We start from the raw sequence: 18,450 nt of genomic DNA, 5'->3' as shown, positions 1-18,450 counted from the left end.
GTTTTACAGGCTGCTCAACATCAAGGTGGCCCTGATCGGGCTGGAGGTGTGGACGGAGCGGGACCAGTGCGCGGTGAGCAGCGACGCCAACGCCACGCTCTGGGCCTTCCTGCAGTGGAAGAAGTCGCTGAGGGCGCGCAAGAGGCACGACAACGCCCAGCTGCTGACGTGGGTCCCTGGGCCGGGGGCGTGGGGAGGGGGCTCCAGGGGGGCTGGGCACTCTGACCCCCCTGTGCTCCTGCCCGGGCAGAGGGAAGACCTTCGGGGGCACCACCATCGGCATGGCTCCGCTGGAGGGGATGTGCAGCGCCGATAACTCCGGAGGGGTCAGCGTGGTAAGGGAGCCTGGGGTCCCTGCGCCAGCCCGGCCTGCCGGAGCTCTCCATGGGGCTGGAGGAACAGCCCCTGAGGCTGGGCCTGGGGCACAGCCTGCAGGTCAGGGTCGATGCTGACGCTCCTGATCCCCTCAGGTGCTGGCCAGGTGCACAGGGGGGTGAGGAGGGGCTGTTGAAGGTCTCCCACCCCAGGTACAGCCCCAGCTCCCAGCAGCGCTGGGATCTCCTGTGCTGCTCCTGCCCCTTGTGCTGAGGAGCCCCTGCCTGTTCCCTGCTTCTGCCCCTTGGATTTTTGGGATCATCTCTGCCCAGATAAATTCTCCTCCTCCTGATGGCAGCCCTGGGCATCACGGGGTGCTCACAGTGGCCTTGGTGCCTTTAATCCCTGGGCAGGCTGGTGGGGGACACCCAGGTTCTGGGTTTTGGGATGTGCCCCGGGTTTTAAGCAGCTGCCTCCAGCCAAGAGCTTCCCCACAGTCCCACACGGGAATATCAGGAGACCAAGCCCCCCTTCTGCCACGAACCTTCCTGCAACCCCTCCTCCTCCGGGATCCAGCTGCGTCCCAGGGGTTCCCAGCCCCACTCCCTGCTGGCTCAGCCTGTCCCGTGCCCGTGGTGGCAGTGCTGACACGTCCCCCCGTGCAGGACCACGCGGAGCAGCCCATCGGCGCCGCCGCCACAATGGCCCACGAGATCGGCCACAACTTCGGCATGGTCCACGACACCAAGGGCTGCTGCGTGGAGGCCACCCCGGAGCAGGGCGGCTGCGTGATGGCAGCAGCCACGGGGTGAGTGCTGCTGGCCCTGGGACGTGTCCCCACAGCCCCCAGCAGGGTGGGAGTGGGCAGGGAACGCTGTCACCTCTGCTCTGGGGACAGGGCAGCAGAGCTGGGAATGTTCCCCTGGAGAAGGGAAAAATTCAGGGGGAGCTCAGAGCTCCTTGCAGGACTTAAAGGGGCTCCAGGAGAGCTGGAGAGGGACTGGGGCCAAGGGCTGCAGGGACAGGAGCCAGGGAATGGCTCCCAGTGCCAGAGGGCAGGGCTGGATGGGAGATTGGGAAGGAATTCCTGGCTGGCAGGGTGGGCAGGCCATGGCAATGAATTCCCAGATTTGCTGTGGCTGCCCCTGGATCCCTGGCAGTGCCCAAGGCCAGGCTGGACACTGGGGCTGGAGCTCCTGGGACAGTGGGAGCTGTCCCTGCCATGGCTGGGGTGGGATGGGGGGATTCCTAATCCACCTGTTTGGGGCCAGTTTCCTTTCCCGAGTCCTTCTCCCTTTGGAATTTGCACCTCCTGCTGCTACACTCACCCCAGATATCCCCACACTGAGGAACGGCAGCTGCTCATTCCCCAGTTTTTAACCCATCTGCTCTTCCAGTTGGGAAGGAACAGTGGGACCCCACTTGTGGTGTCAGGGCTGCCAGACCCTGGCGTTGATCCCACAGGATTTAACCTCTGCCTGGGCGGGTTGTGCTGGGGAAAAGCACATTTCTGTGTTCAGCCTGTCCCTGTTTGCACAGCCATGTGTATAATGTACATAAATACACGCAGGGTACATTGGCTGGCTCAGCCTCCATAACCCGCAGGCACTTACAGGTCTCCCTCCAGCTCAGGGCATTTCAGAACCACTTTTATAAAATGTCCTCTGAGTCATCTCGAGAATGAAACGTCCTGATATGAAAATATTTTTCAGCTTTAAGAGGAAATGAAACTGTTTCTAAGCAGAAGGAAATGCTTCCTTCTTCTTCATAAACCACCAAACCCCCACAAAGTGTGAAATGAGAGAAGAATCTTGCTCAGAGGTTCTGTAGGAAATGAGTTTCTCCTGTTCCTCAGCTCCTTACACGTTGTAGGCTCTGACTGTTTTATTTCTGCTGCTCTCTGGGTCCTTTTTGGTGTTTCTTTTCCATAATTTTAAGTGATTTTCACCCATCTCAGCTGTGTATGTCAGTGGCCCAGGTGGGTGTTTCCTGTTATGGTTCGGTGAGAACAGGAAGGGGTTTGGTTTGGTTCAGCTTGGTTTGGTTCCGTTCGGTTCTGTTCGGTTCTGTTCGGTTCCGTTCGGTTCCGTTCGGTTTGGTTTGGTCTGGTTTGGGTTTGGTTCAGTTTGGTTCAGTTTGGTCTGGTTTGGTCTGGTTTGGTTGGGTTGGGTTTGGTTTGGTTGGGTTGGGTTTGGTTTGGTTTGTTCTGGTTTGGTTTGGTTCAGTTCGGTTCGGTTTGGTTAGTTTGGTCTGGTTTGGTTTGGTTTGGATTGGTCTGGTTTGGTTTGGTTTGTTCTGGTTTGGTTTGGTTTGGATTGGTTTGGTTTGGATTGGTCTGGTTTGGTTTGGGTTGGTTTGGTTTGGGTTGGGTTGGGTTTGGTTTGTTCAGTTCGGGTTGGTTTGGATTGGTCTGGTCTGGTTTGGTTTGTTCTGGTTTGGTTTGTTTCAGTTCGGTTCGGTTTGGTTGGTTTGGTCTGGTTTGGGTTGGTTTGGGTTGGTTTGGGTTGGTTTGGATTGGTCTGGTTTGGTTTGGATTGGTTTGGATTGGGTTGGGCTGGGTTGGGTTGGGTTGGGTTTGGTTTGGTTCAGTTCGGGTTGGTTTGATTTGGTCTGGTCTGGTTTGGTTTGTTCTGGTTTGGTTTGGTTCAGTTTGGTTCAGTTTGGTTGGTTTGGTCTGGTTTGGGTTGGTTTGGGTTGGTTTGGTTTGGATTGGTCTGGTTTGGTTTGGGTTGGTTTGGTTTGGGTTGGGTTGGGTTGGATTGGGTTTGGTTTGGTTCAGTTCGGGTTGGTTTGATTTGGTCTGGTCTGGTTTGGTTTGTTCTGGTTTGGTTTGGTTCAGTTCGGTTCGGTTCGGTTTGGGGAGCAGAGGGCCCTGCAGGTGTGGGGACCTGTCCTGTGGGTGGCACAGGGGGCAGAGGTGGCACCTGCGGCTGGGGGGTCACACAGGGGGGCTCCGGGCAGGGGAGGACAGAGGCTCTGCCTGTCCCCATCCCGCTCCCGAGGATTTGGGGCTCAGAACTGTCCCCTGGTTGTTGCTCCGGCCGTGCCAGCTGGATGTCCCTGGGCTCACTGAACAGGGAGGAATCCGCTCTTGGGGGGTCTGTGCCGGTGTGTCCAGGTGCCAAATTCCCAGTTCTCACTGATTTCCCACCTTCTCCCGGCCCTGCTGCTCCCTTTTCCCCGCTCTGTCCCACCAGGCACCCCTTCCCACGCGTGTTCAGCTCCTGCAGCAGGAGGCAGCTGGAGAACTTCTTCCAGAAGGGAGGGGGAATGTGCCTCTTCAACCTGCCCGACACCAAGGACCTGGTGCTGGCACGGAAATGCGGCAACGGCTTCCGCGAGGAGGGAGAGGACTGTGACTGCGGGGAGGTGGAGGTACAGTGACACTGGGGGGGTACGGTGACGTTCTGGGGGTACAGTGACAATGGGGGTACAGTGACACTGGGGGGGTACAGAGTGACACTGGGGTGTACAGTGTGACCTCCTGGGGGTACGGTGACCCTGGGGGGGTACAGTGACACTGTGGGGATACAGTGACACTGGGGGGGTACAGTGACCCTGGGGATACAGTGTGACCTCCTGGGGGTACAGTGACACTGGGGGGGTACAGTGACACTGGGGGGGTACAGTGACACTGGGGGGGTACAGTGACACTGGGGGTACAGAGTGACACTGGGGATACAGTGACAGTGGGGGTACAGTGACCCTGGGGGGGTACAGTGACACTGGGGGGGTACGGTGACGTTCTGGGGGTACAGTGACAATGGGGGTACAGAGTGACCCTATGGGGGTACAGTGACACTGGGGATACAGTGACAATGGGGGTACAGTGACCCTGGGGGGGTACAGTGACACTGGGGTGTACAGTGACACTGGGGGTACAGTGACAATGGGGGTACAGTGACCCTAGGGGGGTACAGTGACACTGGGGGTACAGTGACACTGTGGAGGTACAGTGACGGAGTACAGTGACACTGGGGGGGTACGGTGACGTTCTGGGGGTACAGTGACAATGGGGGTACAGAGTGACCCTATGGGGGTACAGTGACACTGGGGATACAGTGACACTGGGGGGTACAGTGACACTGGGGGTACAGTGTGACCTCCTGGGAGTACAGTGACACTGGGGGTACAGAGTGACACTGTGGGGGTACAGAGTGACACCGGGGGGGTACAGAGTGACACTGGGGTGTACAGTGACACTGGGGGGTACAGTGACACTGTGGAGGTACAGTGACGGAGTACAGTGATGCTCTGGGGGTACAGTGATCCTCCCGGGGGTGCAGTGATTCTCCTGGGGGTCCAGAGTGATCCTCCTGGGGCTGGGGGTACAGAGTGACCCTGTGGGGGTACAGAGTGACCCTGTGGGGGTACAGTGACCCTGTGGGGGTACAGAGTGACCCTATGGGGGTACAGTGACACTGGGGGTACAGTGACCCTCCTGGGGGTACAGAGTGACCCTCCTGCCGCCCACCTCAGCTGAGGGAATTCCTGCACAGAGCATTTCCAAGGGTAGGGCTTGCTGTCAGCACAGGGACTCCATCCCAAGGGCTTTTCCCATTTATCCCAGTCCTGACTTTCTCCTTGACTTTTCCCTTGAGTGCCCAGTTCTTCCTCACGCCCTCCGTGCCTCAGTTTCCCCACGTGCTGTGACGGGTGGAGAGGGGCTGGGGCGGCGCTGGGGAAGGGATGGAACCACAGCCCACAGAGTTCTCCTCTCCACGCAGGAATGCACCAACCCCTGCTGCAACGCTCATAACTGCACGCTGAAGCAGGGAGCCCAGTGTGCCCACGGGGACTGCTGCCACAGCTGCAGGGTGAGACCCCCACCCTGCCCCCCCTGTGCCCCTGGGATGAGGGGACACCCGGCCCTGCCGCTCCCTCCTGTGCTGCTCGTCCATCACACCCCAGTGTGAGCAGGGTCCAGGTGTAACCTCGTGTCTGCAGGAGAATCATGGAATGGGCTGGGTGGGGAGGACCCCCGAGCCCCCCCCAGTGTCACCCCAGCCATGGCAGGGACAGCTCCCAGTGTCCCAGCTGCTCCAGCCCCAGTGTCCAGCCTGGCCTTGGGCACTGCCAGGGATCCAGGGGCAGCCACAGCTGCTCTGGGCACCTGTGCCAGGGCCTTGCACCCTCCCAGCCAGGAACAATTCCTGCCCAAATCCCATCCAGCCCTGCCCTCTGGCACTGGCAGCCATTCCCTGGCTCCTGTCCCTGCAGACTCCAAACTCCCTCTCCAGGAGAATTCCCTCTGGCAGCTTTGTGGCTGGGGTCCAGCTGAGGGATGTGTCCCTGTACAGCCCCCAGCAGTCTCCAGGGCCCCTGTGAGGTGCCACCCTGTCCCCTCGGCTCTGTGCCGATGTTCCCTGTCCCCTGCAGCTGAAGGTGGCAGGGACGATGTGCCGGGAAGCCGCGGGATCCTGTGACCTGCCGGAGTTCTGCACCGGCGCGTCGCCGTACTGCCCAGCCAACGTGTACCTGCTGGACGGCTCGTCGTGCGCGCGCGGGGAGGCCTACTGCAGCAACGGCATGTGCATGAGCCACCAGCAGCAGTGCCTGCAGCTCTGGGGACCAGGTGTGTGCCACTGCCCTCCAGCACAGCCCTGGCGCTCAGAGCTGGCTCCCCGCGGCTGCCCGTGGCCCCTGCCCGGGGCTGGGTGTGGTGGGGCTGGCACAGGAGCCCAGAGCAGCTGGGGCTGCCCCTGGATCCCTGCAGTGCCCAAGGCCAGGCTGGACACTGGGGCTGGAGCTCCTGGGACAGTGGGAGCTGTCCCTGCCATGGGTGGCTCTGGGTGGGCTTTAAGGTCTCTTCCAACCCAAATCATTCTATGACCAAAATTTTCCACAAGACTCCAGAGAAAAGGGAGTTTCCTCCCTGCTGTCCTCGGCCCGGCACCTGCAGCAGCAGCTCTTGGGAGACCTTTCCACAGCGCTTCCTCCACGAGCACCCAGCTGCTGCTGTCGGGATTGCTGTCCCCGTGCCCCAGGACTGTCCCCTGTGTGCAGGAGCGTGGCCAGCACCTGATGCCTGTTTCCAGGACGTGAACATGGCCGGGAACACCTACGGCAACTGCGGCAAGGACAGCCAGGGCCGCTACGTCAAGTGTGACAAGAGGTGAGCGCGGGGCTGGCTCCGGGGCTGCCCCGTCCCCCTCCCGCAGCCACGGCTGCCCCTGCCCAGCCTCCAGCCACCAGCCCCTGCTCTGGAGCCAAGGAAGCCACCAGGCCCTTCCTGGCTCTGGCCCCATCGCTGCTGGGAGGTTGCACTTGGTGATCTCCGGGTCTTTTCCAACCTCAGCCATCCTGGGATTCCTTTGTCCCACCGCCAGCACCTCCCAGCCCAGGCTGATGGAAAATCAGTGCCAGATGGAGGTGATTTTTAGGCAGTGTGTGCTCCCCGGTATTCCCAGAGATTCCAGGGGTGTTAGAGGCTCCCTTGGCTGTTTCCCTCCATCATGGCTGTCCATGGTTTAACCCGCTGAGCCTCTCCAGCGTGGCCATAAATTCGGTGGGAATGATCCCAGGGGTGTGGGATGGTGGGGCTGGCAGGGTGAGGGGGTGCCCCACGTCCCCTCTGTGAGCTGTGCCCACTCCAGGGATGCCATGTGTGGGAAGATCCAGTGCCAGAGCTCTGCCAAGAAGCCTCAGGGAACCAACACGGTGTCCATCGACACCACGATCCGCTTCAAGGGCCGGGAGGTCAAGTGCCGCGGCACCTTCGTCTACAGCGCCAGGGACGACCAGGAGGACCTGTCCGACCCCGGGCTGGTCCTGACGGGCACCAAGTGTGGAGAGGGGATGGTGAGTGCCCCTTCCTGCGTGGGCTCTCCTGTGGGTCACCATCTCTGGGCTCTGACCCAGCTCCAGGGCACACACGGCTCTTCCCAGCGCCACAGCCAGGGATGGGATGTGGTTCCTCCCACGCCTGCAGACGTTGGCTCGGTGACACCTCGACTGCTGTCACCAGGTGTTCACCAGATTCTTCTCACCTGGGGCATTTGTGGGCATCACCGGGTGCTCAGTCATGTTTAGGCCACCGAATTGTTCTCTCTGCCCTCTAAGCCTCTTCACCAAATCAGTTCAGAGTGGAGCAAACCCAGCGGGAATTGCCCCAGCATTTGATGGATGTGGCTTCCTCCTATGAAGAGATTGTTTCCCAGAGGAAACAGGAAATCTGCCAGGAATCAGAGGGACAGATCCAATGCTACCTGGGCTAACTGGGCATCTCCTCTGCAGCTCCTGCATCTCCAGGGACTTTAGAGGGGGTCCCTTGTGCTGAGAGAGGGCAGAGGCTGGTGGAGGACACGGAAGGAGGGATGTTCCAGAGAGGGCTGGCTGTGCAGACACAGCCTTCCCTGTCTGGCTTTTTAAACGTGATATTTTCATTGGGAAGGCCAAAACAGTGACATTTTCATGAGGAAATACGGCCAGTTTTGAAATCCAGCATTGTTTCTGTTGGCCAGTGCCTGGGTTTTAGGGCCAAATGGGAAATGGTTTCTCCAGGAGCTGGCAGGTGGAGCGGGCTGGGAGCGGCGGGGCTGGGCTCTGCTCAGCCATCCTGGATAGGGAATGGGAGCAAAATCCATTGACTGGAACAATGCCATTTCACCACCCTGCATTTCCCAACATCCTTTGGAGACCCCCCAGCAGTGCCAGCAGTCCCCTGTCCTGGGTCCCTCTCTGACCTCAGCCCCTCGTGTCCCTCCCAGGTGTGCAAGGACCGGCGGTGCCAGAACGCGTCGCTGTTTGAGCTGGAGAAGTGCGTGTCCCGCTGCCACGGCCACGGGGTGAGCGGCTGCTGGGCCCTGCAGGCAGCTCCTGCCAGGAGCTGCAGGGCTTCCAGCCAAACCAAGTGTCTCCCCCAGCGATGGGCCCCGTGACCCAGTGGATTTCTGCCTCTCAGACCTGTCCCACGTGTCAGCTGCAGGAGGGGCTGGGCTGGGACCTCTGCTCACCCACGCCCAAGTGAGAGGAAGGAGATGGTTTGCGGTGTAAGCACCATCTGCAAAACTTGGATGAGGGTCTGATTTGAGCTGGAGAGGAGCTCAGAGCAGGTGCCTGGTCCCCCTGAGAGCAAAACAAGAGTTGGAAGGAGAGCTGGGACAGTGGGAAGGCTGGGAATGGTTCAGGGAACGGAGGAGATGCTGCTCTCCAGAGCTGAATACAGATAAGAGAGGTTTGAGCTCTCTGGAGTGCAGGGCATTGCCAGATGAGAAAACAGAAACTGCTGTGGGAATTCCTGCTGGGTCATGGAAGGGATGTGACAGACAAAACATCTGATTTACCTTTTTGTGACAGGTAAAACATCCACATCCACCCTTTTGTTCTGCCCAGCGTGGTTAAGGCTCTCAGAGCTGGAGTTGGTCAGCCTGGAGAAGAGAAGGTTCTGGGGAGACCTTCTGGCACCTTCCAGCACTAAAAAGGGCTTACAAACAAAACAGAGTGTCTTTTTTCATGGGCAGATACTGACAGGACCAGGGGAACGGCTTCAGAGTGAAAGAAGAGGTGTAGATGGGATATTGGGCAGGAATTGTTCCTGGCAGGGTGGGCAGGGGCTGGGATGGAATTCTCAGAGCAGCTGGGGCTGCCTCTGGATCCCTGCAGTGCCCAAGGCCAGGCTGGACACTGGGGCTGGAGCTCCTGGGACAGTGGGAGCTGTCCCTGCCATGGCTGGGGTGGCCCTGGAGAAAATTTAAGATCTCTTCCAACCCAAACCATTCCAGGATTCTGTGATGTCCCAGGGGGAGCAGTGTCCGGGGTGAAGCTTCTTCAACCCAGACTTCTGTCACCATCTGTTCATTCCCGCCCTGTGGACCATCATTCCCACACAGCCCTGGTGGTGTCCAACCCTCTCCTCTGTCCCCAGGTCTGCAACAGCAACAAGAACTGTCACTGTGACCCCGGCTGGGCCCCCCCGTTCTGCGAGAAGCCGGGCCTGGGTGGCAGCGTGGACAGCGGTCCCGTGCAGAGCCACAGTGAGTCCCAGCTTGTCCCCAGCGCCCCGGGCTGCTCCCGCCTGCAGCGGTGCCAGGGGAGGGCTCTGTGCTGCCAGGGTGGCTGGGTGGGGTCTGTGCAGGCAGCCCCACGGTCTGTGGCCAGCTCTGGCTGCTTGGTGGCCACCTATTGTCATCAGAGGCCACTGAGGGCCTGTTCCCTCCTGGAGGAGTGACCAGCAGGGGTGACCAGCTTGGGTGACCAGGAGTGGGCAGATGGGGTCACCACGTCCACTGAGTGAGGCCAGAGGCTGGTGGCTGTTCCAGCCCTCACTCCTCCCTGTGCTTCCCCTGCCAGACCACGAATCCATCCTGATCGCCCTCCTCGTCATCTTCCTCTTCCTCCTGCCCGCCCTGATGCTGAGCATCTACTACTGGTACCGGCGGGAGAACTCCCTCCTCAACAGGTGGATCAAGGAGACGAGGCACAGGGGCCAGGAGGTCTGCAGGTGTGTGGGGCACCCCAAACCCCAAACCCCAAACCCCAAACCCCAAATCCCAAACCCCTTCTGTTCCATCACACACTGACCATCCCTGTCCATCACACACTGACCATCCCTGCCCATCACACACTGACCATCCCTGCTGTCCATCACACACTGACCACCCCTGTCCATCACACACTGACCATCCCTGCTGTCCATCACACACTGACCATCCCTGTCCCATCACACACTGACCATCGCTGCTGTCCATCACACACTGACCACCACTGACATCACACACTGACCACCCCTGACATCACACACTGACCATCCCTGTCCATCACACACTGACCATCCCTGTCCATCACACACTGACCATCCCTGCTGTCCATCACACACTGACCATCCCTGTCCATCACACACTGACCATCCCTGCTGTCCATCACACACTGACCACCCCTGTCCCATCACACACTGACCATCCCTGTCCATCACACACTGACCATCCCTGTCCCATCACACACTGACCATCCCTGTCCCATCACACACTGACCACCCCTGTCCATCACACACTGACCATCCCTGCTGTCCATCACACACTGACCATCCCTGTCCCATCACACACTGACCATCCCTGTCCATCACACACTGACCATCCCTGCTGCCCATCACACACTGACCATCCCTGTCCATCACACACTGACCATCCCTGTCCCATCACACACGGACCATCCCTGCTGTCCATCACACACTGACCATCCCTGCTGTCCATCACACACTGACCATCCCTGACATCACACACTGACCATCCCTGTCCATCACACACTGACCATGCCTGCTGTCCATCACACACTGACCATCCCTGTCCATCACACACTGACCACCCCTGTCCATCACACACTGACCATGCCTGCTGTCCATCACACAACTGACCATCCCTGTCCATCACACACTGACCATCCCTGTCCATCACACACTGACCATCCCTGCTGCCCAGCAGTGAGGGCTGGCTGCTAATGAGGTGTTAATTGAGACAGGAGCTGATGGGCAGCGTTTTGGAGGCAGCTGGTGCTCCCCTGGTTGCTTTATTTTGCCATATCCTTCATCCCCAGCAGGAATAAATCCATTGGTCGGAAGTCAAGCAGTGCCCATCACAAAGCTGCTTTCACCCTGAGGAACGTTTCAGCCTCCAGCCACCCCACCAAGGTCAGTGATAACTCACCAAGGTCAGTGACAACTCACCCAGGTCAGAGATAACTCACCCAGGTCAGTGATAACTCACCCAGGTCAGAGATAGATAACTCACCCAGGTCAGAGATAACTCACCCAGGTCAGTGGTAACTCACCCAGGGCAGTGATAACTCAGGTCAGTGATAACTCACACAGGTCAGAGATAACTCAGGTCAGTGATAACTCACCCAGGTCAGAGATAACTCACCCAGGTTGGAGATAACTCAGGTCAGTGATAACTCACCCAGGTCAGAGATAACACCCAGGTCAGTGATAACTCACCCAGGTCAGAGATAACTCACCCAGGTCAGTGATAACTCACCCAGGTCAGAGATAACTCACCCAGGTCAGTGATAACTCAGGTCAGTGATAACTCACCCAGGTCAGAGATAACACCCAGGTCAGTGATAACTCACCCAGGTCAGAGATAACTCAGCTGCCAGGTTAGTTTTCCCTGCTGGGATGTGAAGCCTGTGGATATCACACCTGCTCCCAGGAACTGGGCGAGGCCTGGTGCCTGTGCTGCTCCTGCCTCGTGTCTGCCCTGAGCCCATGGCTAGGTGTGCCCATCCCTCCTAAAACTGAGTCTGGTGAGCTCAAACTCCCCTGGTGATCACCAGGAGCCTCCACTGGGAAATTCCCCAAGTGGAAATGGGCTAGGTGAGAGTGAGGGATGATCACAGCCCGTGCTGGGGTGGGGAGGTGTTTTCTGATGTTAATGAGCCCAAAATTCAAACAAAGTTGGTCTTTGGCTTTGTAGTTTGATTTATGGATTTGATTTATTACCCCTGCTCTTCCTCCTCGGGTCATTGCTCTTTGCTCGTGCAGGTTTGGTTATTCCTTCATTTGGTTATTCCCTCATTTCCCAGAAGTTCTTCTATTTATCCTGCACCATGCTTCAGTGAACTCTTAACTTCTAACCCTCACTGGTGCTTTTTGAGCACCAGGGCTAAATTTAGGAGGAATTCAGATTTTTTGGATGATGTTTCCCATCTGCTGGAAATCTGGTGTGGATTCACCAGAGCTGGCCCTGCTCTGGATCTGCAGCACCTTTCCCATCCCTGTGTCTTCTCACGGGGTTAGTGAGGATCAAACATGGAATCACAGAATGGGAAAGGTTGGAAATGCCCTCTGATGTCCATATCTAAGATAAATCCAACCATCAGCACTGCCAGGTTCACCACTGAGCGTGTCCCTCGAGGGGACAGCTGCTGGTCAGCACCCAGGAGAACCTCACCCAAGGATCTCCCCCACTTCTGCTTTTCTCCTTGCAGCAGGGCCCACGGACCGCGTTCCTCCCCAAATCCAGCGCTGCCCAGCCCGGCTCTCAGCCCATCAACGTCGTCCACCCCCTTCGCCCGGCCCCCCATTCCATCCCCCCCCGCCCCAGAGACCCCAAACCCGCCAGGCCCCCTCCCCCAGCCAGCAAATCCCCCCTGGTGCCCAGCAAAGCCAGCGTCTCCCAGGCCAAGCTGCCGCCTCCGAGGAAACCTCTTCCCTGCAGCCCCGTAAGGACCCCGCAGGTGAGCGGCACCCCTGTCCCCTTCCAGACTCGGGGAAACGCCCGGGGTCTCGCCTGGCTCTGGGTGGGCTCTGTTCAGGAGCTGTCCCAGCACCCCGAGGGCTGCACCTGTTCTAACAGCGCAGGGAGCCCGTCAGATCCGAGGATGCTGTAAGGTTTTGTGGGTGCTCCCTGAGGCATCTCAGCTCTGCAGGGGGAGGGAGGTTTGTAGGAGCCCCCTGACGTTCCTCTAAGGGTTTTGTCTCTCCCTGTGCCCTTTGTGGTGCCAGGTGGTCCCAAAGCACCAAGCCCCGCGCCGGCCGCTGCCGGGGAGTCCCCTCCTGGCCAAGGAGCTGCCTCCTGCACATGGACAGACCCTGCTGGTCATGGTCCCTCCTACCAACTTCAAGGTGTCGGGGACGAGCGGCTCGAGCCACCCCACGAAGCCCCAGAAGTGAGTGGGGGAGGAGCTGGGTGTCCCCACCTTGGGTGCAGCTGGGGGGGCACTGGGGGCCTCGTGGGAGGGACACCCCAAAGGGCTGCAGCCACAGAGTGACACCCCAGGTCTGGCCAGGACTGGCAAACGGTGACCAAGGCTGGGTGGGGAAAGGTGCTGGGATGAGGGAGGTGTCACCCCTTGGGGGTGCCCGTGGTGGCCTGGGGGGAGCTGCTGGGGATGAGGGAGTGAAGGGATGGACGGTGATGCTCTCTCATCTTTCCTCCCTGCAGACCGACACCACCTCAAAGGTGAGTATAGAGCATTGCCAGACCCCGTGGCGGGGTGGGGAAGCACTGGGCTGGGAGATGGGGATCAATCCACCTTCCCAGGGGCTCCTGGATGAGCAGGACATGGTCACTCTGGGCACCCCAGCAAGGGCTGGGGCACCTGTGTCCCAGGGAATGGAGACCTGGGTTTTCCAGGTCAGCGTTGGGAGATCAAGTCCTTTACAGTGTCACTCCTGCTCCCAGCTCTTCTGCACTGCTGAATCCTCTGGGTATGGGGGCCTCAAGGGATCCTCTCCTGCCAGCCAGACCTGGGGGCTGTATCCATGGAGGAATTCCTGAGCTGGGGAAGGTGGTGGTGGAGCTGGTGGATGTCTGGTGCCTGCACTCAAATCAGTTAATCAGCTGTCTCCTTTCTCTTTCCTCTTGCTCCAGGCCAGTCCCAGCCATCAAAGTCCAATCCACCTCCTTCTCCTCAAAGAAGTGACAACCCCAGGACACCTGACCCACCCTTCCTGAGCTGGCTCTCCTCATTTGCACTGCTGTGGCCACAGGGCTCTCCCGTTCCTCTTGTTTTAGTAACCCTTTTGATACCAGAGGACTATTTTTGTAAGACAAAATTTGTATTCAGCACACAAACTGTAGTGGTGGGGGTGGACAGGGGACATTGGTTCCACGGCTGGGCCAGGTGTTGGCTGGAGGTGAGGTTTCCATGATGGAGATCCCACCACAGCTCTTGGCACTGCTTCCTGGCCAATTTCCCTCCCAGCTTTAGTTCCTTTTGACATTGCACATGGGCTGGGATGGAGCAGCCCGGGGGAAGTGAACATCCCCACCCATGGAAGATGCTGGTGACAGTGTGATGTCCTTGTCGCTACCTCCTCCTTCTCCTCCAGGCCGTGAGCCCCCAGCCGCTGCCGCCGCAGCTCCACGCTGGCCATGGTCTGGGACACGTTTGCCGTGACAGAAGCGTGGTGCCCAGTTTGGACTGGGCCACGCAGTGCTGGGACGTTTCCATGAAGGATCCGAGTTCTCAGGCTCCTGCTGACCTCCCGTCCCATTGCACCAGGAAAAGCGGTGACGATCCTGGGCTCACCTGGAAGGAGAAACTGTCTGGGAATGTCTGAATGCCCCAAGTGCTGGTGGCAGCTGCTTCCCAGGGTGCTTTTGAGGGGCTCGGGAGCCCTCACAACGTTGCCTGTTCTCTGCTCCTGGGCCAAGCCCAGCAGTGGCTCCGGAGCCGCTCGCACTCCGCCGGCCAAGGGGAAGGAGCCGCAAGCCGGGAACCAGAGCAGGAAAACTCCTGCCCGAGTTATCGGCTTGTCCGAAGCCTTGGCCAAGCCACTGCATTTCTCTGTGCCTCAGTCCCCCTGTCGGGGGTGTTTCCTACCTCACAGGGCTGTTGTGAGGTTTGACAAAGGGATTCTTGAAGGGCTTCCCAACCCTCCATCCAAGGTGCTGTTGACCTGCACAGTTTGTGCCACTTTCCTGTGACTTGACCTGCGGCTCGATCAGGGTCTGAAATGACAACAAAGATTTCGTAAAGTCCCTTGGCTCCTCTGGCTCTTTTCTTGCTCCTTGTCCCCTGAACCTTCAGACAGAGGACCTCCAGGGCTCTGACCACACCAGAGTAAACAGATCCCAGGAGTCCCAGGGATCTGGCTGTGTGTGACCTGTCAGCTACACTGACCTGGGGAAAATCCTCTGGCATGTGTCCAGCCACGATACAGGCTCAGGGACAGCCCTCAGGCTACTCTGGAGCTCCATTGTCCCCAGTGTCACACAACAGGTGGCTGCAGGTTGTGGCTGAGGCCACCTTAAGCTGAGCTCTCCTTACCCTCGGGCTTTGTTTTGAAGATGTTGGTCTCTCTCTCTCTGAAGCATCTTCAGGAGGAATTTCTCCATGAAGGGCTGGTCAGGCACGGGCAGGGGCTGCCCAGGGAGGTTTGCAGTGCCCATCCCTGGCGGTGTCCAGGGAAGGTCTGGACGTGGCACTCAGGGCTCTGGGCTGGGGACAAGGGGGCATCGGGCACAGCTGGGACTTGGTGACCTTGGAGGGATTTTCCAAGCTAAATGTGTGGGGTTCTGTGATCCCTGGTACCTCCGTATCTTTCTTGGTTCGTGGATATGCAGCTGGGATCAAGGATCCAACATCTCTTACTCTGATAACAAAATCAGAAAACCAATGTCATTGAGGTTGGAAGGGACCTCTCAAGATCATCCTCAGATGAGCACCAGGACAGGATTAATGAACTGATCCCTAAACATTCCCAAAGTCCCATTTTTTAGGGATCTCCCAAGGACTTCTGACATGGTCAGACTTGAGGAAGAGCCTACGGAGCTGCTGGAGAGGGAGCTGTGCTCCCTGTGGATGTCCTCCCTTCTTCTGCAGGGGCCAGGAGGGGGTTAAACAGCTTCAGAGGGTTTGGAGAAGTCTCTGCAGAGATGAAGTGGTTGGAAAAAAGCGTCTCTCAAGGACCAGACCATTCAGCTCAATGGCAGAGTGTGGGGGGACAGTGCTGTGGTCACCAGCCCGAGGGACGGGGAGCTGACCGGCCCCAGTGTCCCGACTCTTGGCCATCAGTGGCACCTTCCTGGCCACCGCGGGCCCTTCTCCTGTCCCCAGCGGTGCAGGGTGGCCCAGCTGGGGCTCGGCCTGAGCTGCCCAGCCCGGGCAGGGCCGGCAGGAGCCCTCGGTGTCCGTGCAGCACAGCGGGGCTGGCCCGGGGCTCTGTCAGCAGCACCGCCCCAGGGCCCCTCCGCCTCGGCAAGGCCCTTCCCGGGCCGGCCCGGGCTGTCCCGGGGCAGAACCGGGCGTGCTGGGCCAGGGGAGCCCTCCGGAACCCGGAGCTGCCCGAGACCGAACCCCGGGCCGGCTCCGTGCTCGGAGCGGGGCGTGAGGCCCGGGGGCTCTGCAGGGCTGGGGGCCTTCAGCTGGACCGGGGGCTCTGCAGGGCTGGGGGCCTTCAGCTGGACCGGGGGCTCTGCAGGGCTGGGGGCCTTCAACTGGACCGGGGGCTCTGCAGGGCTGCGGCCTGAGGGCTTCAACCGGGCGGGGACTCTGCAGGCCCGGGTGGGGCTCTACCGACCCGGGGAAAGCTCTGCAGGGCAGGGGTCTCTGCAGGCCCGGGGGGGAGCTCTGCAGGGCAGGGGTCTCTGCAGGGCAGGGGGGCTCTGCAGGGCAGGGGGTCTCTGCAGGGCTGGGGGGGAGCTCTGCAGGGCTGAGGGGTCTCTGCAGGGCAGGGGGTCTCTGCAGGGCTGGGGGAGCTCTGCAGGGCTGGGGGAGCTCTGCAGGCCCGGGGGGGAGCTCTGCAGGGCAGGGGGGCTCTGCAGGGCTGGGGGAGCTCTGCAGGGCAGGGGGGCTCTGCAGGGCAGGGGGGGCTCTGCAGGGCTGGGGGGTCTCTGCAGGGCAGGGGGGCTCTGCAGGGCTGGGGGGGAGCTCTGCTGGGCAGGGGGGCTCTGCAGGGCTGAGGGGTCTCTGCAGGGCTGGGGGGTCTCTGCAGGGCAGGGGGGCTCTGCAGGGCAGGGGGAGCTCTGCAGGGCTGGGGGAGCTCTGCAGGGCTGGGGGTCTCTGCAGGGCTGGGGGAGCTCTGTAGGCCCCGGGGGGGGCTCTGCAGGGCTGAGGGGTCTCTGCAGGGCTGAGGGGTCTCTGCAGGGCTGAGGGGTCTCTGCAGGGCTGGGGGGTCTCTGCAGGGCAGGGGGGCTCTGCAGGGCAGGGGGAGCTCTGCAGGGCTGGGGAGCTCTGCAGGGCTGGGGAGCTCTGCAGGGCAGGGGAGCTCTGCAGGGCTGGGGGGTCTCTGCAGGGCTGGGGGAGCTCTGCAGGGCTGAGGGGTCTCTGCAGGGCTGGGGGAGCTCTGCAGGGCTGAGGGGTCTCTGCAGGGCTGGGGGAGCTCTGCAGGGCTGGGGGGCTCTGCAGGGCTGAGGGGTCTCTGCTGGGCAGGGGGGCTCTGCAGGGCTGAGGGGTCTCTGCAGGGCAGGGGAGCTCTGCAGGGCAGGGGGGCTCTGCAGGGCAGGGGGAGCTCTGCAGGGCAGGGGGTCTCTGCAGGGCTGGGGAGCTCTGCAGGGCTGGGGGGTCTCTGCAGAGCTGAGGGGTCTCTGCAGGGCTGGGGGGGCTCTGCAGGGCAGGGGGTCTCTGCAGGGCAGGGGGAGCTCTGCAGGGCTGGGGGGTCTCTGCAGGGCTGGGGGGTCTCTGCAGAGCTGAGGGGTCTCTGCAGGGCAGGGGGAGCTCTGCAGGGCTGGGGGGGCTCTGCAGGGCTGGGGGAGCTCTGCAGGGCTGGGGGGAGCTCTGCTGGGCAGGGGGGCTCTGCAGGGCTGAGGGGTCTCTGCAGGGCAGGGGAGCTCTGCAGGGCTGAGGGGTCTCTGCAGGGCAGGGGGAGCTCTGCAGGCCCGGGGGGGAGCTCTGCAGGCCCGGGGGTCTCTGCAGGGCTGGGGGGGCTCTGCAGGGCTGAGGGGTCTCTGCAGGGCTGGGGGGCTCTGCAGGGCAGGGGGGCTCTGCAGAGCTGAGGGGTCTCTGCAGGGCTGGGGGAGCTCTGCAGGGCTGAGGGGTCTCTGCAGGGCTGAGGGGTCTCTGCAGGGCTGAGGGGCTCTGCCGGCCCGGGGGTCCCAGCGGTGGCCGTGTCCATCCGGGCCCTGGCAGGGCCCGTCCCGGAGGGACAGGGAGGTTTGGGGTGCTCGGTGGCACTAGATGGCCGCAGAAGGCAGCAGATGGCAGCAGAAGGCAGCAGAAGGCAGCAGAAGGCAGCGGATGGCAGCAAAAGGCAGCAGAAGGCAGCAGAAGGCAGCAGATGGCAGCAGAAGGCAGCAGAAGGCAGCAGAAGGCAGCAGAAGGCAGCAGAAGGCAGCAGAAAGCAGCAGAAAGCAGCAGAAGGCAGCAGATGGCAGCAGATGGCAGCAGAAGGCAGCAGAAGGCAGCAGAAGGCAGCAGATGGCAGCAGAAGGCAGCAGAAGGCAGCAGAAGGCAGCAGATGGCAGCAGAAGGCAGCAGAACGCAGCAGAAGGCAGCAGAAGGCAGCAGAAAGCCGCCTATCCTCCCTCAGCCGCTCCTCGGAGGTGCTGGGATTTCCAGGGTCCGGCTCCTCAAGCGCGGCTTTTCCCCTTGATCTTTCTCCCCTGCCCCGTCATTTACAAATCCATTAAATCATCAGCTGGGCATGAAAGCTGCTGAGTGTTCCTGATGGCTCCTTGAGCTCCCAGTTTGTCTGTGAGGACCTTTCCTTTTACCAAGTGAATGTGTGAAAGGCTGGGGGAGCTGGGAATGCTCCCC

The 18,450-nt window shown here is 60.4% G+C and overlaps 1 protein-coding gene across 10 annotated transcripts in view; it reads left to right on the top strand.

Moving 5' to 3' along the window:
- The window catches only part of ADAM33 (ADAM metallopeptidase domain 33), a 31,274-nt gene extending 16,539 nt beyond the window's left edge, over window positions 1–14,735 (top strand). For 2 of the 10 annotated variants that reach the window (XM_086890987.1, XM_086890990.1), the window contains 16 exons: window positions 2–168; window positions 251–335; window positions 981–1,123; window positions 3,513–3,690; window positions 5,043–5,132; window positions 5,695–5,890; window positions 6,322–6,430; window positions 6,912–7,116; window positions 8,025–8,102; window positions 9,182–9,290; window positions 9,607–9,757; window positions 10,849–10,939; window positions 12,238–12,486; window positions 12,755–12,918; window positions 13,194–13,211; window positions 13,623–14,735. In XM_086890987.1, coding sequence (XP_086747113.1) covers window positions 2–168; window positions 251–335; window positions 981–1,123; window positions 3,513–3,690; window positions 5,043–5,132; window positions 5,695–5,890; window positions 6,322–6,430; window positions 6,912–7,116; window positions 8,025–8,102; window positions 9,182–9,290; window positions 9,607–9,757; window positions 10,849–10,939; window positions 12,238–12,486; window positions 12,755–12,918; window positions 13,194–13,211; window positions 13,623–13,674 — 2,085 coding nt within the window. In that variant the 3' untranslated portion in view covers window positions 13,675–14,735. Of the gene's footprint in view, window position 1; window positions 169–250; window positions 336–980; window positions 1,124–3,512; window positions 3,691–5,042; window positions 5,133–5,694; window positions 5,891–6,321; window positions 6,431–6,911; window positions 7,117–8,024; window positions 8,103–9,181; window positions 9,291–9,606; window positions 9,758–10,845; window positions 10,940–12,237; window positions 12,487–12,754; window positions 12,919–13,193; window positions 13,212–13,622 lie in introns of all 10 variants that reach the window. The other 8 variants (XM_086890986.1, XM_086890988.1, XM_086890991.1 and 5 more) reach the window with 7 other exon arrangements.
- The last annotated feature ends 3,715 nt before the right edge of the window (window positions 14,736–18,450 follow it).

This window comes from Cyanistes caeruleus, chromosome 5 (genome assembly GCF_971803275.1).
Source record: "Cyanistes caeruleus chromosome 5, bCyaCae1.hap1.1, whole genome shotgun sequence".
In the NCBI taxonomy this organism is placed as follows: Eukaryota; Metazoa; Chordata; class Aves; order Passeriformes; family Paridae; genus Cyanistes; species Cyanistes caeruleus.
This window is presented reverse-complemented; position numbering and strand designations above follow the sequence as displayed.